We start from the raw sequence: 26,484 nt of genomic DNA, 5'->3' as shown, positions 1-26,484 counted from the left end.
TCATTTTATTGAAATAAATAAAATTTAAAGTAAAAAAATTAACTTTACATTTCTACATTTTCTTCTCTGTTTAGCATACTTAATTAATTACATACACAGCTGTGCTGTGGGTTGAACTGCAGTACATGCTGCTATTCCACCTCTTTCCTTTCTCTCTTGCAGAGCTCAGCAAAGTGAAGATGCAGCTCAGGATCTGCTTTGTAAATTGAAGCTCTTGGTTCAGGTGCTGCATCTCCACACTCTGGATTCCCAGCACTGCTGTGAGGTTCACTGATGAACAAGAGAAGAGGCAGAAGTTGTCCTACAGCACTGTGCAGATGTGCCTACCCTGCGAGGGCAGCACCACTTCATTACCTTGTCTTTTTCTTAATTCATTATCTGTAGCCACAAGATGGCAGTTTGTCTTCATAGCTTCACAGCTCTGTCCCAACTGACCTGTCGGGTTTTAATTGTATTTTCTTTCCCCCGTGCCAATGATTTACACTTGTCCAATTCTGAATGGAATCATTCAACCTGTGCTTGCTGTTTACACATTAAATATTAAACCTGACTTACTGCATTCTTCTTACAAAAATTGTTTTGCTGCAGGTAAGAATGGTTGCACTTAGTGGTGCTCCATCCTTAGCAGAGTTAAGTATGCCATTCTTACGTCATATTCAAACAAAAGACCTAAGTCACTTCAGCTAACACCAAAATGTTATTCAAGCAAACATAGTAAAACCAGATTTAGGAACTGAAGTTTCATCTTTTTCCTTGAAGAACACAGAGGAGAATCAGAACTTCAAGAAACTGGAATTTGGACTATCCCTTATTGACTACAGAATGCATTAGATGTAACATTTATCTTTAGTAACTTTACTGTGATTGTAGGACAAATGCACAGGTAAAATATGATGTTGTCATTAACCAGGACCATCAAAAAACAGATATAATCCCACTATCCCAGTTCTTCGAATGGAACAGCCATCGTGGACAGCAGGGATACACACCTGTGAAAGCTTTGAAAGAAAGGAAAGATGCAGGAGCAGCTCTAAAACCAAACGTGTTTCTCTGTGAAGCACCTGCTGGCTTCTAGTGCAGGAGTTTGTTTCTAAAATGACACTCGTGTGCCACTGCAAGATTTTTTTGAAGGAGAAACTAAGCGAGACATTGCATTTCTTCTTGACTGTACCTGCAACCTGAGCTGGCATATGAAATTCAGCATCTATCTACGTATGGTGTTCTCCAGCTATTAACAGTACTGAGCGGGCCATGTGGCTCCATACAGCACAGCAGCTGCTTGCAGGCATTACACATGGAGCAGCTTGTCAGGCTGTGTCGTTAATATTCTTATATAATGTATCATGTATTTTCATTTTACTCCTGCACAGTTAAATTGTTTGGTCCCCACTGCATGAAAAACACGAGTTGTGGAGGCAGAATCTGCTGACTACAAAAAAAAATAAGAGAAGGTCCAGTGCAAAATGTATCTGCGTGCAATCATCATTGGCTGCCAAATGGCGTTACTGCTTCTAACAGTCCTGAGTCAGAGGATGCTGCACTTAACCTCAGTACTGGCTGCATGCAGACCTTTACCTCCAAAGTGCCAGCTGTTGCTCTCAGTAACAGGAAATGAAGCCAACAGCAGGGCAGGTTGAGGCCAATGTTGGACAAAAACCTCCTTTTACACTTCCATGGTTATAGGCTTTGCTCAATGCATTTTTAAGGCTTCCCTCTGCTAACAGTGCTCTTATGGCCTATATTTGATTCTTATTTCAATTACAAATGCAATTTAAACATGAGCTTGGTAGGTGAGTGCTGTGCAAAGTAAAAGGAGTAAATACCACTACAGTGGTGCTTTCAGCACCTCCCTTACAAAGGGCTACTAGGAATAAAGGTTAATAAAACACAAATTACTGACATTGGTCTTCCTGCACGTGCTGATATGCACAGAACACAAGCTTTGATGGTGCTGCCTTACCTTTCTCTTCAGTTAAAGTGATAATAATCCACCCCTTCTTTCAGGTTCAGCATGTTCAGGTTTGATTCAAATGCTCCTCCTGTCAAATCCTATGAGGGGGAAGAAAAAAACCCACAAAAACCAGACAAAGGTTCATTCAGGCTGTAACAGGTTTTGCTAATTTGGTTCTTTAGACCACAGAAAAAAGTCCCATTTGCAGAGTTAAACGTGAGTAAAACAAGGCTCAGAATCGTATTTCTTCAAACATTAAGCCTATGTTGAGAAGCCAGCGTTCAAGTTAGTATCTCTGGGGCTGTGGGTGGATGTCAGACAACTCATTCCAATGCACTGAAGTAGAACGTGAGGCCTGCATTGAGAGCGCTGAAGATAAACATCTGCAACGCTGGCTCTTTTGTTTTCCAGTGTAGGCATTTGCAGAGAACAGACCGAGGGACCGAGTTCGATACAACAGTGACTTTGTAGATTCTGAACCATGATTGGCCTGGGTGATGAAACAAACCTTTCATCAAGCAGCTGAAATACTCTGCTTTGGTAAAGGTGTTTCCCTTTAAACTGCTTTTACATTAACTGAACCTGGTAGTTGCTCCATGAGTCATTTTTCAAGGCAGCAGTACAGATCCTAACGCAGCTGTGATGTCATTAAAAGAAAACATGCCAACATCAGTGTTTTTGCTGCTCTGTGTTGGCCTTACTGAGTTCTACTTCAGGAATGTCACAGAAATGAGTTAAACCTCACAATGCTACAGAAACTGAGCAGTTGTATGGATGGTCCAGAGCAGCAATATTGAAGTTGCACAACACCCTGCAGGTGTTTTGGACAGGAAGTTACAAAACAAGAGCCCAAACAGAACTGGAACCGAAGGAGGAGGAATGTTGGACTTTGGCTGGAATAACTGGCTTCAATAAAACTGCTCTGGGACCTTCCATAAATCTGAGTTCAGAAATCAAGTTTTCTGCCTTACACAGAGGTCTGACTGTGTGCTCAGCTGAACTGCTGATCAAAATGCTCACAGAGCATACGGGTGTTCCTTGGAAACCCTCCATTCAAGGAGCAACATCTCAATCAACAGCTGCCCAACTACAGAACAACCCGACCTGTCCCCTGTCCATACACTGTTCCTTCAACTTGTACAGGAAACGCTGCACATTTCAAACCTGGGCTCAGAGATTCCCTGCCCTCGCTCCCAAGCCATTATCTTCTACCTGCAATGTTTCTCAGTTTTCACTGGCAATGCCAACGTATGCAAAGACAACGTTATCTTATCCAGAACTTCAACAACAACACATCCACCACAGCCAGAAAATTGCTTGAGCACTGATGTTTACAAACAGTAAAAAAGAACAGCAAGAACAGCTAATGAATAACTTGGAGGGGGGCGGAAAAGGTTTCAAGGCAGCGGATTTTTAAAGCAAGAGCTCCACTTTAACCCACTGGCTTAGCTGAGCGGTAATGGCCTGAGTGTGAAAGATGTTGAGTATGTTGGGTTTTTTCATCTCTTGATATTAAGAACACTTGGCAGCATTTAAGTACTTTGAAGGACTGCAGTTCAGATCCCAGACTCCTACTGGTCCAAGTGCAAAATTCAGCGCTCACATCAACAGAGAATTCTACTTAGAAACGCAGGTCTTGATCGTGACCTTTAGTCTCCTCTAATGATTTCCTAAACCCGAGACTACCCAAGTTTGGACACGGGGTTTGGAACAGTTCTGTGTAGTTTGCTGAAAAAAATCAGCCTGCTCTGAAAAATGAAAATAAAAGAGGAGCCCAGATGCTAAATTAAGCAGAAGAGTTAAAAACAAACCTTTCATCCCCAGCCCACAAGACTGAGGTGGCAGAACAAGGCAGTGCTTTACAGTAACTGCTCTTAACAGTAAATTTACTGAAAATTTTACACAATTGAACTAGTTTAATTACTGAGGCAGAATAGGAGAAAATCCTTTTCATTTCAAGCACTTGGAAGCCATGCCAAAACAGGGACAATAAGTGATTTCTAAGCATCTCTCTTACCTCAAAGCAAGAGAAAATACACAGTGCAGACCCTTAGGTGAAGTGGTACCGCAGGCTGCTACACAACTTGGAGGAGTTGAAGCCATGATTGAAGCTCCTGGGTAAAAGCTCTCAAACATACACACCCACAGCACAGGATTTCAGCTGCAGCCCTTTGTGAAGCCATTTTCAAAGCAAAGCCAACAAAAATCAAACAGACTGCTGTCTCAAGAAATGGTTCTACATGGTAACAGTAATACTGAGCCGGGAGGAACTGCCAGAGGAAATAAATAAGCCAGCAGTGCTTGAAGGACACGGCCATCAGGGTCAACTCCTGCAGACAGCCCACTTACTAAACATATCTAATCTTCAAAATGACCCTCTTAGAGCTGCTTGTAAACATGCAGGTTTTCTCTGTATCATTACTAAAAATAATTCTCCACCATGAAAGGCCCAACCAAAGCCTGTCCGGCCCCAGCACACTTCTGAAGAAGGATCTTCATGAACCTCTATTTGTAAATAATCAATTCGGAAGTCCGGGATGTTTACAAACTTGTTAATGACTTCTGTTAAAGCAAATCCCTGCAGGGTCTCAGCAGTTTGCTCTGCCTCACTTCAGCTTCCAGCAGTTCCACACAGCACAGAAGCAGATCCAGTAGGAGCCGCCAGCCGCTGCATGTGCTGCATCCACACATCGGTTTGTCTGCTCAAGAACCATCCTCACACTCACTGGGGATTTTTGTATGTTAGCAGTGTGACCTGAAACGCAGAGCTGGGTAAACCTACTTGCCCTAAATAGCTTGAAGAATACAGACACCCGGTAACCTCTCAGACACATGGACTCTGTTTGTCCCACACAGCACCCGCTTTGCAGAGGAATTTTCTGTTTTGGTTGTGGTCCTGCTGTCCACATCAGCCTGGGACTGAACTCCTGACATCAGCATTTTTTGCAGAGCTCCATTTGATACGTGTGAGCAAACAGAGGGGCAGAAAAAGCTATCAGAAAGAACGTTTTTCATTCGATGCAGCCTTAATGTTTACCTGCGTTTATTCTGTTTGCATCCTGCCATGTTTTTCGTTTGCAAAGCACACTGGAAGGGGAAACGGAGAGAGGTGAATAAAGGAAAGCAGCTGGGAAGGTTTGTTTTTAGCTGTTCCTTCAGATGTGGGCTGCACAGAAAGCAAGGCAAATTCGGTCTATAAATACAGCAAAGGCCAACCCGCAGCATTCTGCGGCCTGCACAATAGCAACGCAGATGAATGAAAGTTCAATACTCTGCTCGTCTCAGCCCATTTAGAAACCATTTCCTTTAGCGGTCAGACCCAGAAGTTTGAAAGCTGCTGCAGACAGGATACCTGAATATTTTAAACCACAGACATTTATCAGCTTGTTTTGTTTTGGTAGAAGACTACTTTCCATGACAAAACTACTACTGAAAAGCGTGGCCATTGCAGTCCCGGCACAACCTTGCAAGTACTAAGAATGGGATTCTGGAGATTCCAGCCGCCTCCACGGAGACTCATAACAGTAATTAAATCCAGCAAGTATGACAATGGCTGAAGGAGAGGTTGTAAAACTGCTCCTGGAGCTCAGCTGCAGAACCCAGAAGCAGCAGAAAGGAGCGTCCAGCAGACCTGGTTTGGGAGCAGCGACTCGAAGTGCTGCTGCCTGCTGGATGAGACCCTCCCAGCCCTTTCCTCTCCCCCAGCTTTTCCACTTCCTACACTTTGGTGCTTTGTTTTGCCTGAGGTTTCTCAGGTAATAACGGCACATTCGGCACTACTGACAAACACCTGGTTTCAGCTCGTTATAAATGTCCTTCTAACCTGGTTCCTTACCTTCATAATGGTACAGCAATAATACGACGTAAAGGCGTAGGGGTTTGTAGTAGACAAAGCTAGAAATAACTTCACGAGCTCTAAAAGTATTTCAAATAGGTCAAATTCTATTTCCAACTAAAAAATACTGCTTAAAAGACACTGTGGCCTACAGCACTCATTGATTAGCAAGTAGGAAATGCTCAGTGGCAAACAGCAGAAACTACACTGAAATCACAGACCGTCTTCAGGCAAGATGTTGTATAACAGCCTCATTGTAAGGACTTCACAAATTAGATGTGCTTTATAACCAGTTGCACAGATGTTTTGTCTAGGGACTTCCACCCACTATTATATGCAGTACGAAGAATTAAATTAGTTGTAATATCACCAGTTTATCCAACAGTTTATCAACCAACACCACACGGTAATGCCCCGAGGTACGTTCAGTCTGGCTTCAGTTATGAGCTCAGACCTGGCTGTAAAGTTGGGAGGGCTGAATTAAAAGGGAACCGTATGAGATGCGATTCAGCTCATTTATCTTTAAACAAATCTACAACGGTGTTAAAATATCCACGTGTAGCTTCAAGTTTTAGTTACTTTTAGGGACGTTTTAACTAACATTTACAACTACAGCACAGTTGCTATTTTACTTTAAATCTTCTGTTATATCCCACTGTATTGTGCTACTATTTCCAATATAACAGCAAAATTGCTACTGGTTCCCATCTTCTAGTTACGTTACCACCATCAGCCACAGAAACCGTGTCAGAATCCACAGTGCCAAACTAAATAGTTTTCAAGCTCTGATTAGAAACTAAAGCCTTCAAACCTCACAGGGCTGCCATATGTTAGGAATAAACAAGACCAGGTGAACAACTAAACGTACTTGTGCATATAAATGTGGAGCAAGAACATAAAACAGACCCAAGCCCCTTCACTGAGGCTGTAATTTTTCTCATTCTTAATATAGCCTTTCTTAATAGTCTGTTTTAGAACCCTGAAATACCCCACGCGATTTGTTAGAAGGGCCATTCAATTGTATAGTAAAGGCTTGCAGGAAAACAATTACATACAAATTGATTGTAATAAGGAGCAGTTACTGATTTTGGACATACAGCTAAGGGTACTCACCTGCTTCACACAGATAATGAAAGGTGGAGTTGCTTGGCTGAAGTGACATATAGGAATTCTTGGTTTGGGTCTCTCCTGCAAGCAGAGCAGTCAATCAGTTCAGCAGCACACTTGGGTACTTGTTTTAGTTTTAGGAGCTATTAAGCAGTAAAAGAGGAAAAGCTGATTCTGAGACCTCATTTTAAATAGTCCACATGATCACATCCCCATTCACCACCACCTCCATCATTTTAGGAACCCATTCCTTTCTAACCATCATCCTTCACCATAACTGTTTTTCTTTGAATAAAGTTACACCTCACACCAGATGTTAATGAAGAGCTTTTCCCTGTTGAAAGGAGCAGCTCTCATTCCTCTCCTCCAGGTTATCTGCCTTTTAGCCTTCTCCCCAAATGGTTTCCTCTTGGATCTGACTACGAGGCATGTTGTTATAATAGCCTATCATATCAAGTATTATATTATATATATGTATATGCTTTTCCTTTTGAGCTGGTTCTACCCCTCCAATGAGCTGAATCAGCTTCATGTGCCATCACAGAATTATCAAAGCAGGCACAAGGCAAGCAGCAAATACAGAAGCGGAATCCTTCCCTTTCAGTTAGAGCTGTTAAATGGCTTATGCCCAACTGAGACTTCATATCCCTGGTCCAGATCCTCACTTCTGATTGCTTCCATGTGGCTGGGAAGCACGCTACCAGCATAGATTGATTTTGTAATTACTCCAGTCTAATCACAAGCTGAATCTGAGGAGATGCTCCCTTCCTCCTCCCACCGCAACCTCAGGGTAACTTCATTCACAAGATAACGTGCTGAAAAACTTCTTTTGAGGGCTCCTTTTCTGCCAGATCAGCTAACTGAGCTGTCAGCCTTTAGCCACAAGACTGCTAGACCCAGTATAAACAAGGCAGTGGGAGTGCGGGGCTGAGGTCAGACCACCCTGCAGCTCAACCAGCTGAGCCGCAGTGTCAGGCTGCACTCCCAAGGACCCGACCCAGTGCGCAGTGAACCTGAGAGCTGCCGTGTCACTGACTCTTTAGGGGACTGAATCTGGATGAAATTACTCCAGATCTTGGAGCCAATTGCTACCGTTAAATTAATATTGTAGCAAAACAACTCTTTCTATATGACTCCTTATTGCTATCTAAGTATCAGTATTCCTTCTCTGTGAAATAAAGCGTTCCTGCCTACAGTGTTAGGCCCCAAAGGAGCCTATCAGTTAAAGTCTTATTTATCAATATGACTATAATTAACCTATAGAAAAGTTACAATTCATCACTGAAATTTTCTTTCAATTAGTAGATGTTGGACTTTAGTCCATCATTAGTCAAACACTACTCCTATCTAAAAGAAAAACTGTCAGAGAAGGCAATACTTTATCCCATCAGAATACATATCTATTTGTCTTTTTAAGCTGACTTCAGCTAACATGAGGTACTCTTGCCTGCCTGCTTTGACCTGGGAGATGATCTCTTTGGAAGAGTTTTGCTGCCATCACAGTTTGTTAACAGCGGAAAAACCATCCCACAAATCTCCATGTTCTTCCTTCTACTTTTCATTAGGGAAGTTTGCATCTCTAAGCCCTCCAACCCATTCCTCTTTGTTCTTTCTTATGGGGTCTAGAGGCATCTTTCTAAAACCCATTCCTGAAGAATCACACCTCGTGCTGGTTTCAATCTTACCTGAAACAACACTATTCAGAGACAGTTCCTCTGTCACCATCACAGATGAGACAGCCCCATTCTTGTGAGCAATACAGACAGGGATTCTGGCTCCACAGCTGACACTGTGGTTCTGCAGCTGTCTTCTAGTCTCCTACGCAGCCATGGCCCCTCTACCTCTAACCACTACTCACGGCCTCCTACCAAAATGAGCTGCCATACAATACTACAGATTTGTGATATATTCTTTTATGGCATTTCTCAGAACCATTTCAGATCACAGCAATGAATGCAAAAGTAACTAACCTCAGATTCTTCATAAGTGTAGAATCCTTTCGCTATTTTCTTTCCATCAACATCACAAAAGGCAGTTACCTGGAGAAAGAGAAGCAGCTCGTTTTAATGCCATTCTTTGCTATCAGCAGGTATTTCACTTGCTCACCATGCTCTTCCTATGGAGATTAAAACATACTCAATCGTTTCCATGTATATCTCAGTGAGAGAGGCAATGTTTGCTGCACTACTGCTATGGATGCTCTGGTAATACCAGCTTCAGCTCTCAGCCCCACCACCCCCAATTTGCTCTTTAGACTTTTATTTTTCAGCTGAAAACTCCAGCAGATTTTGTTGTTTAAATGCATACAGTCACTGCTGTGGTTTTGTTGTTCTTAACGTAGTTATGGAAGCATTATTTAGAGCCCTTGCTGCCAAATAGCTCACATTTTTTAGTGTGCGTCCCCCATAGGGCGCAGTAAATGCCTGCAATCCAAAACACACGGTGGCCTCATTTTGGACCCATTTATTAGTCAGGAACATTTTGTAGGACTTTTAAAAACAAGTGTAGCTACGTTTTCCTCTGACTTCCTTTGGATCTATTTGCATCATCTGCACAGAACTCTTACACTGAAGCAGAACACCGAAGGTATTTAAGGTCTTTAAGGTCAATTATTCTGGTGAAAGCTGGGTAGCAGCTTGCCTATCTTTTTAATCGTCGCATTAAAAATTGATTAACAACACTTAACATTGGGAAAATGTGAATATCCAAACAGCTGTATATTAATTTGCTAAGTTAGAGAAGCTGCAGAAGGCTGGCTTCATTTCAGTACCTACGTGAATATCGCTCCCATTTTCCTCCTTTGCATAAGATAGCTTTATTTTACCTAAAACGACCTCATTCTGTTTGCACAATAGGGGACACTGATACAACAGCATTAGCGTCCTAATGCTGAACTTCCGCAGTCTTTATTGGTTCACCACTGAAGAAAAGAATGTGAAGGAAACATTAAATTTTCACTTTGGAGCTGCAGGAGTAGCTGAATCATGTTTCAGGCCAGCAGATCCAGGCTGCTGCTCTGGGTGCTCCTGGTGCTGGGGTCACACTAAGGACACAGAGCTTCAGACTTCATGATGGAAATACAGAGGGAGTGCAGGGAAGTACTTGGAAGCTAACAGAGCTCATATAAAGTCTCTGTGGCTGATGCAGGCTGGGTTTGACAGCCCTAATCACAAACAACATCTTCAAGTACAAAGAACCAACATCTTTCCTAGGTTCTCTTTGGTCTCTGTGCTTGGGACAAATGGATACATCCCCAACTCTGCTTTCCCCAGCCATCATTATAGCTGAAAAAACAGAAGGTGTGGGCTGTAGATGAGCAAGAATTGAGCTCAGTAAACTTCATTCAAGATCTCTGCTGGTAAGTATCCGCACATCTAATTTCCAGTGGATTCAGCCACCTTAAATCTGATATCTACAGTGTTAGAAAAGAGGCCAGACTCCAATGGGGAAATTATCTGACAGCGTACACCGTGTGGGTGGCCAAAATGGAAGTCAACTATTTTTCTGCCACACACTATTTTCCAATTAAAGAAAATCTGTCTGGAGACAAATTCAGGACTTGCACACAGTTGTTTATTCAAGGAGAGGAACTGGAGGCATCAGCCTTATTGGAGATATTTATGTGAAGCTATTAGGCTTACCCAAGTTGCCTATTATTTTTCTTGCACTAACGGGCTCGTATCTTGCATCTCCTATGAAGTCTGTCTACCCATACAGGAGCTACTGGCTTCTAGGGAGAAAATTATGAGCTATAAGGCTATAAAACAGACTCAAACCTTATTTATTTTTCATTCTCCCAGTAACATAACTGACCTGCAATGCAACTGGCAACACGGCATCACTGAAGCTTACTGAGCCTTCAGGCCACACATCAGTTTTAAGGAAATACGTATTTATGCATTTCTGCTTTCAACAACACACAAACCTGTACAGTTTCTGAACAAAAAACACGGCTGTTTTTCTCAACTAAAGATGAGAAGAGAGCTATAACTATTTGTTATAGTAATCATGTAGCTTGTGTGTAAGTAATAGCTATAGCATGTAACGCACATTAACAGCAGTGTAAAGGGAATGGAGAAACAGCTTCTTCCTTCTGAAGAGAACATTTATATGGCCATAAAGATCAGTTATTTACTCAAATCTAGGGGAAAAAAAAACTAGGGAAGATAAAAGCATGCCTCTGGCTGGGTCCTTTTAGTAAACACAGCAGCTGTGCAAAGGGACACGCAGGCTTGGACTATCAGACCTCCCTGGTTAAAGGAGATTAATGGGCAGGAGATTAATCCTACTCCACATGCACAACCTAAGAAGTTGGTAAGAGTGGGCTTAAGGTACAACTGTAATTATCTCTCTGTTCGAACTGTGTTACTGTTATACACAATTTGTTACTGCCCGCTTGGCTTCCCAAGACGATCTTTCTCCCTAATTCCCATTCTATTCAAATTTTCTAATGGAAAATCTAGAAAAATTAATCAGCCTAATACTGTTCTCTTATGGTGAATGATATTCCTAGAGTTTCATTCCCTCATCTTATTTTCACCTGTGAAATGGCTTTAAGCCCGTACTGATCACTGACAGACAGCAATGAAACCCAATCACAGCAAATCCTGAAGACGCGTTACAGTCGTGGGCAGAAGAGGCAACTTTAACAGAGAGGGAACATCTCAATAGACTGTGACAAGAAAAAGGAAAACCCTTTTGATACATGGTCAGTTGCACACTGTCCTGTCCCTCCTGACTACATCTCTTGGTCCCATAGGTATCTTAACAGGCAACAGTCTGAAAAGCTCTGTAAGAAAATCTTACATGTGCAGATCTTCTCTATTGCATTCTCTCTCTGCCTCCTGCTCACACAGCCCTCCATGCATTTTAAACTTCTACTGACCTTCCTGAGCCAACTATTTATAATTCTTTCACTCATACTTGTATAAAGCCTCGGAAGCACGTTCATATACATCTCCGCAAATGTTAATTCAATTTTGGCCATCCATGTCAAAACAAAGCCATGGAAAGCATTATAATGTAAGTTTAAATAGATACAAGTAATGACAAACAGACAAAGGGGCACGCAGAGGCAGAAACATCTTCAGTATGCCATAAGAGGAACCACAAAGACAACAAGCAATTCTCAGTCAGTCTGACTGATTTCACTATCAGGATGTTGCTTTTATTTCACCCAGTCAGCATTATGCCACAACAAAAGCTGCGTGTCTCTACATTGCCAACATGCATGTCATGTATCCATTTAAAGACACTACTCCATTAAAGACAACATCACCCTCCCTCTTTATGCATCTACACACCCAACTTGCTGAAAACAATTTTCATGCCAGAATCCAACATGCAAAATTAGCTCCTAAACATTGAATGTACAGAATCCCCCTTACAAGGTACAAATACAGCTGCATTTAGAAACAACACCATGGGAACTACCTGCAAGGCTCTCGTTTCTCTATGACACGTAACTAGGGAAGTTATACCAGGAATTCTTCAGGCACGTGATGCCTCACAATCAATATGGACAAAATGAGGTGCATTTTAATTTCCATGTTTGCAAACAGCAGAGGGACCTCCCTGCCCTATTTCAGCATGAAATATTATCGGTGGCCCAAAATAACAAGTGGCAAAACAGCCTTCATGTTAAGATGCTTCATACCTGGACTAAACTGAAGGTTTTAAAGTCCATCCGCCTCCCTTTGCTCTGCAAGCTCTCTTTTACTGGTTTCCTATCTTGTGCTCCACAGTAAAGGTGGGCGCAATATTCTTCCCTTGATTTGAGCATTCACAGAAATCACAGAGTCCTGGGATGGAAGGACATCAAGGATCATGAAGTTCCAGCCCACCTGCCTGGCAGGGATTCCCCTTCATTCTCTCATATTGTCATTCACATGTCACAAACCTTAAGCATTTCTTGCTTTTGGGAGGTCTGGTTTTAAATGGTTAATGGGCTATGACAGTGTGTACAAAACCCTTCCTTGAAGCTTCCAGTTTGGGTGGTGGTGGATAGGATACAGAAATTTCATAGGCTGGGTGTGTACAAGAAGCGCGTTTCCATGCCACCAATTAAGTGATGCTTATTTTGTCCTTTCCTCCTCCTTCTCTGTTCACTACTGGAACTATTTTCAGCAATCGGAAATGACACAAAATGTTAATGCTGAAGTTCTTCTTTTAGCTAAAAAAAAGTTTGACGGAGAATAAAAGAGTGGACAAGACAGAACAGAGCCCCTCCAGGCACACGGAGTGTCCCAAAAACATTTGGTTTCCATCTTCAGCTGCAAATTACAGACAAGACGGATGTGTTTTAAACAAAAAAAGGTCTGTTCGACTTCAGTCTTGCAGAAATGCTAATACTAAACCACTGTCAACTGTGTGAATCAAGAAGGGGACAGACAGGAAACAGAATTTCCCTAAGAATACTGAGATCCTGGTCATTAATTCATAAATAAAACCCTACTCGGGGAATGATTTTTTTCCTTGTGTTACTGTTTAGTAAAAATACCAAACCTTGGATCTTTGCCTGAACGCTTTGGAAAAAAGGCATTAATTTACCGCTCACCACACAGACGTCTAAAGGGAAAGACGGAATACAGCTTAGGTGTCCTTTTCTCCTTTGATGCAGCCATAATTCTAACAGACAAACAGGCCGCAGTCATAACGTGTTATTGAGCACAAACAAAGACTGCTGCTTCCCAGCACTGCCAACATTTTGTTTCCTGTAAGACGCTGTTGTTTGGCGTGCGGCGCTTCTTTCCTCCACCCCAAACACTCCACAAAAAAACAAGTCAGCATTAGAAATAGAGCCGCTTAGTTTATGACGCCGTAAAAACCCCAGAAATGATCATTCTTATTATTTCTTTCAGTGTATGCGCCCCACATTTCATACAGATATTCCCAATTTAAGAGAAGATCCTACTGTGACTCCACATCCCGACTGAAATCAGCCTCATGACTGTTAATGAGATTCTGAATCTCAATAAAAAGATGCAGCAACCACGAAACAGCAGAAGTGCCATTTCCACAACTGACTTAGAGCGTAAAATATGGAATTAAATTTAGACAGTTGAATTCTACAGCGTGCTCTGGCAATCTGACTTGCATTTCAGAGTGCATTAGCGACCTTTTAGGAGCACTTTGCTTTATAAAGGTCACATTCAGATCTGGATTTTCAGAGGAGAATGTGGTAACTGTACAATAATAGTTCTTATTTGTAGATCACAGAACCACACAGCATGGTTTGGGCTGGAAGGGACCTTTAGCCCACCCAGCCCCATTTTTAGATCTGATACTCCTTGTCCTGCCACAACACCCTCCAACAAAGAGTCTTCTAGGGGCTGCAAGGCCACAGTGAGTTCTCCCTGCAGCCTTCTCTCCTCCAGGTTGAACAGCCCCAGCTCTCAGCCTGACGCCATATGAGAGGTGCTCCAGCTCTCTGTGCATCCTCATGGCCTCCTCTGAACCCAACAGCTCTATGCCCTTCTTCTGCTGGGGGCCCAAAGCTGCCTGCAACACTTCATCTGGGAGCAGAAGAACAGCCAGGTCTCTCAACTGATAGCTAGTATCTGTATCTCTATTATTCTCATTATTAACAGAATACCTTTTATTAACAGAGAGAGAGAGAAGTATGCTACTGGTTCTTAAGGGAGGGACAGAATGAACCAACAGCTATTTTCCACCTTTACTTCTATGGGATTTTAGAGCCTTTGGCAAGAGTTGAGGATTAGGCCCCCAAACGCCTCAATGTTTTATAATGTGAAGTTTAACTGGCCTCTTTTGACTGTTATTAGTTTAGAACAATAATTTATATGAATTATATTACAAATTTTATGAATTTATTTCTTGAAACCGCAGCAGCATAACCCTTTGGACAGCATTGGGAGAAGTGAGATGTTCGAATTGCACAGACAGCCTTTTGCTGGTGACTAACTAAGAAACATCAGGATATTTTTTAAGCTTTATTGCTGGCTGAGATGGATATTCACTTTTAGAAAAGCTACGAATAAGCCTGAACAGCAACATAAAACCAGGTTTTATTTCACTACAGTAATAATTTCACCAGAAAGAAGGTAAAGGAAAGGCCTCTGATTTCACTTAGGATGACCATAAGCCCCTTTCCAAAGCTATTTATTTTTGTTTACCTTTAAGAAAACCGCTGAATGTATCTGTAGGCAACACGCTGAACTTGCTGGTTAAGGTTTGATTACCCAATAGAAGATATTAAGGACCAGGCTGTGACTATATTGTAGCAGTCATTTTCTGCAGCACATTCACATTTGGCACATACACTTGCAGCTGGCATGTTTAGCTATTGCTAAACACATCTGGGTGCTATAGCCAGTAATTGATGAGTTAATGCTCTATGCAATAGCTCAGTATCAAACTAAAGCAAACTACAGTATGTTTAACTATAACATTGTCAGAAACAATATCATGGCGTGCAACACTGCCAAAGCAGATGTTAAGTAAGGGTCAGCTGGAATGAATATCTAAATCCAGTTAATTAGAACCACACTGTCAGTGCTGGCATACTAGAGAATTAAAAGCTGTTCTTTGCTGAAGGAGAGGCAAGCTTTAATCTCTCAGCAGCTGAACAGCACAAAATCCCCTGTTTTTCTCTTGTCCTTTTTATCTTCACTGCATCTTCAAATTATCGTTGCGTTTGCTGAACAGGATGTGAAGTTCTGAATGAGTCACCTACAAAACAAGGCGGCAAACATAACAGTGTTGTTCTGTCTTACTGTCAACCTCTATTTGAGCCTGGTATAATAAAACAAACAAAAAACCCCTGAGACCTAAGATGGTGGGACACTGCCACGAAAACATCACAGTTCAGTTTCTCCATAACATCTCACGACTCCCTGCTTGCACAGTATTAGCACAGCTTTAGCTACCATCTCTGCCCTTGGAATTTATTTCCTAATTCTTATTATTTTCTAGATAAAATCTTGCAGTGGTTGTTAGCAATTAAACTCACAAAGTGCTTCTGTCACACACACACACTGCGCTGCATGACCAAGATAGCTGAAGAGATCTAACAGACAGCTCTGTCCTCTTTGAGTGAGGGCAGATTGGACTGATTGGAGACAGAGCATTTACTATTATTTCATGCAGTCCACTCATTACCACAGGATATCAATGACAGACATACGGTACCACAATATTAATCTGGAAATTCAGGTTCAGTTCTTGTGTTTCACATCTATTCTGTGAATGCCTCTCACTTCTAACCTTTAATTTCAATGATGGATATACAAATTCCTTCTTTTATTCCCCCTCCCCCTGTGTGTGGGCTCTAGACAACTACATTAACCAGGTTTATGTATATGTATTTGTCATTTTGTCTTTCCATCCATGTTTTTAAGACAGGAAAACGTGCTTGGTAATAAAATCAATGTTCTGTGGCTCTTCGTAAGAAACAGTCATTTGACATTAGCCCTGAAGCCTTTATCTAACAAAAAAATTACAAAACAATATTCTATAAAAGGAATCTGAACTCAGATAAACCTCAACCCAAATCACCATCGACAACTGAACATAAACTGTACAACATACAGCAGCCTATTGCACGCTCTCCCCACAGCACCCTCTTTTTCAGAATGAGGTTACAGCCGAACTGCTTATCCAAATACAAACCAGACTGCTCAGCATCTGACAGGGACCCATGGAGTTCAGTACTGCACCATGCCAAGTGTTACTTGATTCACCTGGTGTACCTGGCTACTGCAAAGGTTAATTGCACAACTGTACCATAAGCAATGATAGAGTGCCTATGCTACTGCTGTGCTTAGTCACCAGCAAGCAGGAACAAGAGTGCCTATGTTGAACAACACACAATACGCTTTAGATAACGTAACAGAGCATCTTGAAAGTAGAAGTTCGTTACAGCATTGAGAATTTTTCCAATTTATACTTGTAATATTTTTATGAGAATGCTACTACGGTACAAAGCAAGAAGAAAGTGGTTTCATACAGGTTTTACTGACCATTAGTGACATACCTTCTTCCTATTAGCTGGGGACAAGCTCCTGTAGAGCTTCTTGCCTTGCTTGCCAGCATTCCAAATGGTGAACGATGTCCAGGAGCTCAGGACTCTGTCCTCAAGAAACTTGACTCGGTGATTCCAGATGGTTTCCCTAAAGAATTAGAAATAGGGTTGATCTGGACCCCTTAAAACATTATTCCTATATACATACACACACACAAACCTGACCAAAACAATTCACACACACAGTACAAAAACAGTAGCAATTTCCCTGGGCCCACATCTAACAGTTGGCAGAAAAAAGGAAACTCTGTGGGAGCAGTTGGACAAAAGTCATTAAGATCAGAAGTCATAGCTGCTATTTTCAAGACCCTTAACATGGTAACCAAATTCAATACTGACAGTTCCAACTGTCTGCCATTATATTGTTTGCTCACTGCCAGATACCAGATGAACTGCCCTATAGTTTGCCTGTATGTACTGCAGGGCTATCTCCTAATCCCAATTCTTTGTGTTCCGCTTGCCTATATATCTATTCTCCCTTGTCAAACCAAACTTCCAGTCTCACAAATTCTCTCCTCCAGTCTAACCAAATAGCCCAATGCTGATCAGTAGACATTAGTAGAACAACAAATATTAATGAACTGCAAAAGCTGCATACAGCAATGAAACTACCAGCCCTTACACACAATGCAGCACTTGCTATTGAGTGCACACATTAGACCAAGAAAGTGTTTTTAATACTTGGGAGGCTTCAAAACATTCAGCAGCAGTACAAATAACCAACTATGCCTTCCTTTTGAAGATGACTTTTTTAAGAAATAAAGAGCAATGGAATTTATTATCACTTATTTTTGAAGAAAAAGCGCTATGGTTTGTGAGATACCTTAGAATATACGTCAGAAATGAGCAAGCCGGCACATGTCTGTGTCAAATTACACCTTTAGGTCTCTGGATTTGTAATACGTTTCACAGTGTGACTTAAGCCAAGTGGTTGAGGTAAACAACAGAGAGATGAATACCAAATGATGAACCACGTGGCTGCGGAACGAGTAAGAAGGAAACATGTAACATCCTTAAATGCTGATGGCTGGCTGGGATCTCCAAAAGGTTCAACATACGATCTCAGCAAGAGAAGACAACTTCAAGGCAAGGGTAACATGCATGGCCTGTACATCCTAACTGACTGCATTAATTCAGTCTGACAACTGTAATGTTTTTTTCCTTTTTACACACCTCCTATCGCTTTCAAACATTTATGTATTAAAAAAAATAAATCTATTCCCACCATATAATGTAATATTTAAGGCTACATAATTTACAATGGTCTACAGAAACCACCTGCTCGCAGTTACATCTGTTTAATGTTCAGAGTTCACATACTATTCGTTAACTAGGAACCTATCTGATGCTTATAAACAGCGTTCCAGATACGATGCACTGATTTCCTTAATTTATGGTTTGACAGACAAATCTAACCTACATCACTTGAACAAGATGCTGAGTTGAGAATTAATTCTATCAGAGGTTCTGAAGGACATCTACTTTCTTAGCCTCGCTGAAAACATTTCTTCACATAGGCTTTGCTGCTACGCTCATGCAGCTGTAAGAAGCCATTCTTATCAATGAATCAGGCTGCTCTCTCCATTGCTAAACCTCTTCTGACTATGCACAGTCCTGTATGCACTCATTGTGATTCTCTTACAAAACTGTATATATATTACACACAGATTTATGATGAACTGCCATTACAGTCACATCTTAATTATATGAAACATTTTCATTTTTTCCCTTTGTTATAGATTACCCATTTCCACAAAGGCTGCACCAGGTACTATTTTATTGTTCCAAATCACTTTTATGAAACATACTCTTGAGGCACAAATATATACAAGTATAAAATTTGAGGCTTTTACTAGGTAACAATTTCTCAGCAAGCTTTTCTAATACCTTAACAATGGGAATTTTGTTTTCACTTGTGCCATCCCTTCACAGCACTCACAGCACACAGGCATATGGATCCTTTCTGTGACTATTAGCCAGCTCCTGAGAGCCTGCCTTGCTTCTGCAGGAGATTTCCAAGCACAGCCAAATCCTTATAAGGCTGCTTAGCACTTCATCATTGATTGTGGTGCGATAACTTGGAAAGAACTTCTCACACAAATAAACGTACCCACGAAGAATTAGCCACTCCATATAAAGTTTTAAGGACCGTGGCGGTGCACCAGCATTTCAACTGATGGAAAAAAATCTTGGATTTGATTGCAAATCTCTTCTAATGCAACCACAAGCTGCATTCCTGCTGCAAAGCTTTAGCTGCTGCTGGCATCCTCTGACACTTCCATTTTTCCATGTTCATTACAGCATATTATATTCCCAGAAGGAAAGTTAAAGGAAAGAACTATGAAGGTCAAGTATTTTTCCAGAATCACGTTATTGGAAATTCTAGAGCTTCTTCTAGCTTCTAACAAGGAAGATTTGCTGCTTTACACGTAAATGGAAAGGTCTGAAAACTGATTTCACCTTGAAAGATGGCTTCAGAAGAATAACAGTGTGTTATTTTCCAGAGGTAGTTCAGAATCTGTTCTACTGACTGGAGTGGAACAGTCAAGCTTCTTTCCTTCTGGAGTTTTAATAAAGTCAAGAAAGCTGAGGAAACAATAGGGAGCCTTCCAAGGTGTAAGGGGAATTATCAGCTAACCTCTAGTTGGGGGCCAAGCCTTCTGAAGACTGAGCTGATCTGCAGCAGCTAGTCAGGGCAGCAGGTCAGAGGGTCACCAGCAACAGAGCCAGGATCAGAAAGAATCCAGCAAGACTTTCAGTCTACTCACTGCTAGGTGGCTAAAAGCTAGGAAAAACAACTCAATTCATCTAAAAAAAACCCAGATAGATAAGGTGGTGCTGTCCAAGAGGAGACGAACCACTGCATTTTCAAAGGCTGAGCAGCAAGAAAAGTTGTTGGGGAGAAGCCTAAAGTTAGATATTTCTGTGCACTGACTCTCAGCAACTTATCACGTTCCAGCTAATGAGCACTCAAATCATCAGGCTGAAGCAGACTTACTGACCCTATCTTATATAGGAGTGTTACATTGAGTAGTGCAAGTAAGCAAACGACACTAAGAAAAGAATGTGAAACTCAATGTTAACTGGACCTTTGTATGAACACAACAATATCGATAGCTTGATTCAAACCCCAATAAATGTTTTTCTTAAATGAGGATTTTGGATTGTGTAAGTGAAGCCAATATATACAGCAATTAAGATTTTTTGCTAGCATCTCTACGCGACATTCTTATGTTGACCTATTATTGAAGAATATTTACTATAATCTCAAACTGAAAATGCTTTTGTTTCTGTTTTTAAATTGATTGCCCATGTTGCATGCACCCTTTTTAATGAAGAAGTTGAGACAGATCAACACTTAGCAATCTGGAGTAATAACCCTGAAAATCTTTCAGCAGTGCAAGCCCAGATGGTCACAGATACAGAGTCAAGGGGAGCCATTTGTACTTCAGCTTTAATTAGAGCAACTACAGACACAGAGCAGGTATTCACAAAGATTATGAACAACATCCCTCACGTGTTGAAGCAAAAGGTACACGGGGTGTCAAAAGGGAGAGTTTCAGTCATACCCTTTTGGTTTCTGGTTCAAATTTGCCACATTTTTGGATGTTTCCAGAATAGATAACTGGAATTCCTGCCTTGAGGGATAAGGGAATGCCATTTTCCCATCATTTAAGAGCCAGTGCAGGTGCAACAGACGGGAACTGTAGCAACGTGCAAAGCATACTTAAAGAAAATGCCTGAAATGATCTAGAAGTTGTACAAACCAGTTCTCACAGATGATTCTCACAGCTACTTTCAGATTTCATGTTATTACTTATTCACATAGCCATAAGCAAAACCTAGAAGCTATCATTATTGTACGCCATCCCAAAACAAAGCTGCTTTCACCTACCAGCTCAGATAGGATTAAAGATAACACTTTGATAGCAGCCTTTATATCAATCAGCAGCGTTTTCCTCAGCCAGAAGGTGGGACACAAACTCTTCTGATTACAGAAGCTGGCGCACACACTGTATCGCACCTCTTGAATCAAAATCCTCAAAGTACACATTTTTGTTCACCCCCCTCATTTCTTTAATTTTCTTCTCATTCACAACTGGCAAAGACGTACGAGTTTTAATTCAGAACTCCATTCTCACTTGGAATGCCCACTCAATCCTTTCCAGACTGCGTAGCTTAGGAGAAGAAGGAGCCAAAATTCTGCAGGAGGGAAATGAGGGTATTCATTCAGTGGGTGAGAAGTGTGCTCCTCAGCCTCCTGCAATTATTACCATCCCATCCACCCTAGTAATGTAACAATGGAGCTCTGTTAAAGTGTGTGCTGACCTACTGACTGAATACAGGAGTCAAGAAACATCTGCTCCGTTCCTATTTTGAAATGAAAGATAATGTGACAATAAAAGCTATATGATTTAATGTCTGAGCTCTGTTAAACCTCACCATAACGCTTGACTCCCTCTCCCTCCATCCCCCCAGTGAGATTACATAAGTGAATCAACAGAGCAAAGACAGATGTACAAGTACTTGTGAAATGTATAAATGCAAGCCCAGTATCCTAAAGCAGTACTGAAATTGTAAGCATTGATTACCATCCACAGTAACACTATAAATCTGACCTTCCCTATACGCGTGGTCCCACGTGCTACTCAGGTAACACCAGACAGGAAGAACAGCTATTCAAATGAACAGCCTCTGCCAGCATTTCTTTTTATTCATGGCAGGTTAATAGAATTTTATATGAGGTGAATCTCACCTGATAGATAATACAGAGATGGAAGAACAGAGAACTTCCTAATCACAGTGATAGCTGGAAGAACAGAGTCCTTGCCCCTAGCTTTTTTACAGCCAGGTTTGCATGCAGAATTCACAGTCCTTGCAATCCACAGGAAACTCAGAAATGAATCTTATTTGAACCTTGACCATACTGGTGAATAAACTGATTTTTTTTTGGTTGTTGTTGTTCTGTTGAACTTCATGTGAACTTATTAATTGCTGGACTATATCGTACCACTGAGTTATTACATTTACACTGTTAATAGGTTCTATTAATGTCTGAGTTCATCTTCAGGTCGTGGGTCATTAACTGAGGCATGGTTTGCATTGTGGCCTATTTTTCATGAAAGGCTTATTAAGAAAGACAGAGACTATCAATGTTAATGCCATTCGCTTTTCAAGAATCTAATGAGGTCATTAGTTTCTATGTTTAATTGAAGTGCCAAATGCAGACATAGATGATAAAAATGCAGTTGACCTCATCTTTACTACTGTTGTGCAGGAATACGTTACAGCCGTATTCTCTCCTGCCTATTTTTGGATGCATATATTTTTTGCAAGAAATTAAGCAGGCATTCCAATGCTCATCAGCAATGTGAGACCATGCCTCAAGTACCTCTGAAAGCGTGTTCAAACTAAGTGCCTGTTCTCTTTTGCTTAGATGACACTGGAAGATTCCGACACCTGAAACCAGATGGTTTTAATAGATAATGTAAAATAGGATATTTCTGCAGAATAAGCCTTTACAAAATTATACTTATTCTGAGCACACAGCATATGAAATCACTATAAGTTATTTAAGCATGCTTCAAGTTTTCTGCATAAAAGAGAATCTCCCGAACCTCAGTGAGAATCCATTCACCGTTTTCTGCTTAAGTTTCTCTTGGCCCCAAATGCTACAAAGATTCACTACCTGCCCCAAGGATCTGCCTTCACAAGCAACACCGCTTAACAACAAGTACAGTTTTATTGCTCATATTTTACCATACTGACTTTTATCTTGCAATGAAGTACATTGTTTAATAGACAGTTTGTTTTGCTCCCCTTTAGCAAGATAAAGATCTATGAATTTTATGATGTGTTTATTGCACACCAGGCTTACCGAGTACTTCTCACTACAATGCCAACTCTGATATTGTATCAGATCAGTGCAACAGAGCACAAAATACACATGCCCCTAGGATACAAGTTGTAAAGTGAGATATATACGATCTGGATCCAAGAGATACAATATGTGGGATTTTTTTGCAGTAGTAGGCTGAAGTTTCCCAAATCTCGTATCATTCATCCACATTCCGCAGATATTTGTCAGATACTTTAGATTAAATTACAATGTGAGAGTTTCTATTTTTCCATCCATCTAATGAAATCTAAATATAGCCTGCACTTGGTTCAGATTCTGTCACAGAAACAAAGCATTTAATATTTCAGTCTGACACCTCCCGGGTACAGGAGAATGCAAATCAGTTTTTTCTTCCTGCTTCGCAGATACTTTCACCTTCAGACATTTGTTCCAGAAAGATCCTAATCGTAGGGAAAGACCTACAGGGCACTGTTTGCTATTACACTAAACTAAAAGAACAAAATTTTGCTTGCCAAAATAGTTTATATATACACTTTAGCAAGTCTGTGGGATTCTGCATTTGTCTCCTAAATGGTAATGGAAGATATCTGTATAAACTGAAGTCAGTTCACAATAGGATGTGAGTGCCCGTTGTCTTTGCTGAAGGACTGTATACACAACTTTGCATAAACAAACTCTATTAATTAGCTCCCAACCATTTAACTTTTTAAGCCTGAAACCAGACATAAGCCATTACAAGTATCAACTTCCCTATAATTATCACTTTTCTCTCAAAATACTAATTTGGGTCCTGGCTTATCACTCCCATATCCAGGTTCAGGCTAAAGCTGAGAATGCAACAGCCAATGACAAAAGCAAAGTGTAAGAAAACTGCCAAAGTAAAACACCACAACAAGACAAAGACTGCAAGAAAAGGCTGAACGCACTTTACAAATTGGAACTGAAAAAGGGGCAAATTAGGGCAGACCCAATTTCAATGATAAACCTTTGTGGTGAGTCCCACAACAACTCGCACTGTAGCCTTCACAAACAAATGCTGGCTAGCCCTTTACAACTTGAGCAACAAGCAGGGGAGCGTGCCAGTATGAAGAGATGTTACACAAGTTCCTATTTGTAAGTTCGCACAAAATACTGTTAACAATACTACCAACAAAAAGCCAGTGGGAAGAATGGCCAGCCTGCCTTCTGAGAATGAGACAAGCGAGGCGTCAATTTGGACATGCAAGCTGCGCATCTGAAACAGCTTACAGTATTTCCACATTCTCACAGTGTGTTGTAATTCAGGGTGCTTGTGCCACACAACCTTGTAGATCTGAATAAGCAACAGCTTGCAGTAAATTCAGAACAAACTCATTTCCAAGAATAAGATGCTTTCCCACAGATACAAGCAAGCAATTCCAAGAGTCCCAGCATCCCACGATGCATGGCTGAAAAGTTTGTTATGAGCTGCCAAAATGGTTATGCACACAAAAGAAAAAACCCAACAATGTTGAATGCCAATTAAAAATATATTACCTTATGTTTGTTTACAAAGTCCAGAGAGTATCTTCTATTTGTTTGGAATGACTGTTTTAGTATTTACAGTAATAACATTGTGATATACAACTAAAATGCATATAGAAGTATGTTTTAGTAGTCAGTGCTACAAAGCCATGTACAGGACTGAGAGTATGTGACATTCATCAGTAAGAAAAGTTCACTTAATTAGCACTGCTGTCCAGTTGTGAGACACTTAAGGGATAACAAAACTCAAGTGTTTCAGTGTCAAAAAGTAAGAGAAAGAAACATTTCTGTTACAACTTTGGCTTTGCATGACTTCTGATCAGAAAGAGCACTTCATCTATCCAAAGAGAGCACTTAATAGAATCAGTAACCAACAGTTCATCTTTAAGGGTAGAACAGCACTGTAAAAGCAGCAGACAGCTGACAAGAAAGCACCTATGATAAAATTACTCCTACACATCCTCAGAAGTATTTTTCAAACCTCGTTCTCTGACTCAGAAGTTTTAGGCTCTTTAACATGTGAAAATAGCATTCAGAAGTAGTGCAAGTTCTCAGATCAAAGATCTGGTTTTTATTCATTTTCCTAAGGGAGATTTTTGTTAGTGTTACAACAGGCTCTGTATACTTCCTTAAAGCCGCTTTAAAATAAATAAATATATAATATATATTTCTTACATTATAGTTCATATGGTAAAAGTATGAAAAGAAAAATCTTACTTAAAATTGCATTACTTGGGATTTTTAATATTTTTTGTTTGTTTGTTTCAAGCATCTGCAAAATACTGTAAAAGTTATGGCTTCACTGCCACGTTCAGTAGATGGGAAATGTGACTGTATTCAGTATTCTCAATTGCTTTGAGGGCAAAAAATGTAAACACTTGAAATAAGCAGAGAGGTTGTTCAGGCAACTTATAGGAGCTCATGTGATCCGTTACTGCCTCAGCTGAGTGGATGGGAACTGGAAGGTGAGAAAGCACAGCTGCAATGCAGTCACCAAAACTCCTGATTGCTCTGACTGTACCTACTGTGAAATTATTGCAAGAATAGTTGCAAAGACTGAACTCTTTCTTGGAATATTTGTCCAATGCCTCCACACTCCATGGGCACCAGTACCAGAACCAAAGATTTCTTCTCATAATTTCAATGTCAACGTTGTATTACATTCCTCAAGAACAGGTTACAACAAAAATTAGGAAACCTAACCTCCCATCAGCAAATAAAGCATAATAAAGCACAATAAAGCACACTATCAGCATATTAAGTCTTGACTGCTTCTTGGTTTGGTTGTTAAAGTATTTGGACTGCTAATCATTCAGGATGAAGCTAATTTTTAAGTTCTACAAAACAAATCTCAACTTACTCGAGGACAGAATGAGTTGCAGCCTGTGGATGGTAACGGTACAGCAGAAGGCAATGGTTCACTCGAAGGACTTCACCACCCTTTTGGAGATGTTTGTAGAAAAACAACAAATCTTCTGGAACACCCTGGAAGAGAAGAGTTATTTCATACCATCAGGTGACCACAAGAACGTAAATAGAAAAATATACACGATCTCATTTTGACAGGAAAAAGCTTGAAGCAGATCAGTCCCAAAAAGAGAGAACCCAGCTGCTTCACAATTCACAAAGCCCAAAGTGCTGAGCAACCAGGTAACTTACTGCAAGGGGACACTGACTTCCATTTTAACAGAATTAGAGTTCTTTCTTTGGTTGCCAAATATTGGTCTCTACTTAGGAAAGGTGAATCAGGCTCCATAATAACAAATGTGAACTTTCAATGACAATAGAAATGGTTGGAACGAAGCACTTGAAAGTAAAGTTTAAACACTCCCATAAGTTTACCATGCTAAAAACCTTCGATAGAATCATTTTGCCAAGTGTAGAATCAGTAAAAAGCTGAAGGGTAACACAACAAAGCAATAACTACTATGGAGGAGGAAAAATAAAGACAGAAATAGATCTGCTTCTGTAGGAATAATAAAGGGGCAAAAACCTCAATTGTAGACATTCTATTTCAACACACAAAGAAAAACCAAAGGGAAAAAAAAAAAGGAATTGAATTGTTGTTCCCCATTACCACGACTTCTGAATTTCTTCCATAATTAAGAAAATGAGATTCTCTAAATTAAAGCTCTGGACACAAAATGCCTGTGTGGTTTCTTCTGGTCTTCCAGTTACAACAGTAA

At 40.7% G+C, this 26,484-nt stretch overlaps 2 protein-coding genes across 9 annotated transcripts in view; one reads left to right on the top strand and one right to left on the bottom strand.

The window, feature by feature from the left end:
* TBCD (tubulin folding cofactor D) overlaps positions 1 to 550 on the top strand; it is a 101,897-nt gene extending 101,347 nt beyond the window's left edge. Inside the window, exon 39 of the mRNA XM_072351666.1 lies at positions 163 to 550. Coding sequence (XP_072207767.1) covers positions 163 to 177 — 15 coding nt within the window. The 3' untranslated portion in view covers positions 178 to 550. The remainder of the gene's footprint in view (positions 1 to 162) is intronic.
* The window catches only part of B3GNTL1 (UDP-GlcNAc:betaGal beta-1,3-N-acetylglucosaminyltransferase like 1), a 102,622-nt gene continuing 76,274 nt past the window's right edge, over positions 137 to 26,484 (bottom strand). For 6 of the 8 annotated variants that reach the window (XM_072351671.1, XM_072351672.1, XM_072351667.1 and 3 more), the window contains 6 exons: positions 25,659 to 25,783; positions 16,888 to 17,023; positions 8,864 to 8,932; positions 6,900 to 6,974; positions 1,961 to 2,049; positions 137 to 270 (listed from right to left, as the gene is read on the bottom strand). In XM_072351671.1, coding sequence (XP_072207772.1) covers positions 1,969 to 2,049; positions 6,900 to 6,974; positions 8,864 to 8,932; positions 16,888 to 17,023; positions 25,659 to 25,783 — 486 coding nt within the window. In that variant the 3' untranslated portion in view covers positions 137 to 270; positions 1,961 to 1,968. Of the gene's footprint in view, positions 271 to 866; positions 999 to 1,960; positions 2,050 to 4,544; positions 4,707 to 6,899; positions 6,975 to 8,863; positions 8,933 to 16,887; positions 17,024 to 25,658; positions 25,784 to 26,484 lie in introns of those variants that run through there. The other 2 variants (XM_072351668.1, XM_072351670.1) reach the window with 2 other exon arrangements.

The sequence above is a fragment of the Excalfactoria chinensis genome, chromosome 17, assembly GCF_039878825.1.
Source record: "Excalfactoria chinensis isolate bCotChi1 chromosome 17, bCotChi1.hap2, whole genome shotgun sequence".
Classification (NCBI taxonomy): Eukaryota; Metazoa; Chordata; class Aves; order Galliformes; family Phasianidae; genus Excalfactoria; species Excalfactoria chinensis.
Note: the sequence above shows the minus strand (reverse complement) of the source record. Positions and strands in the feature narration are given on the sequence as shown.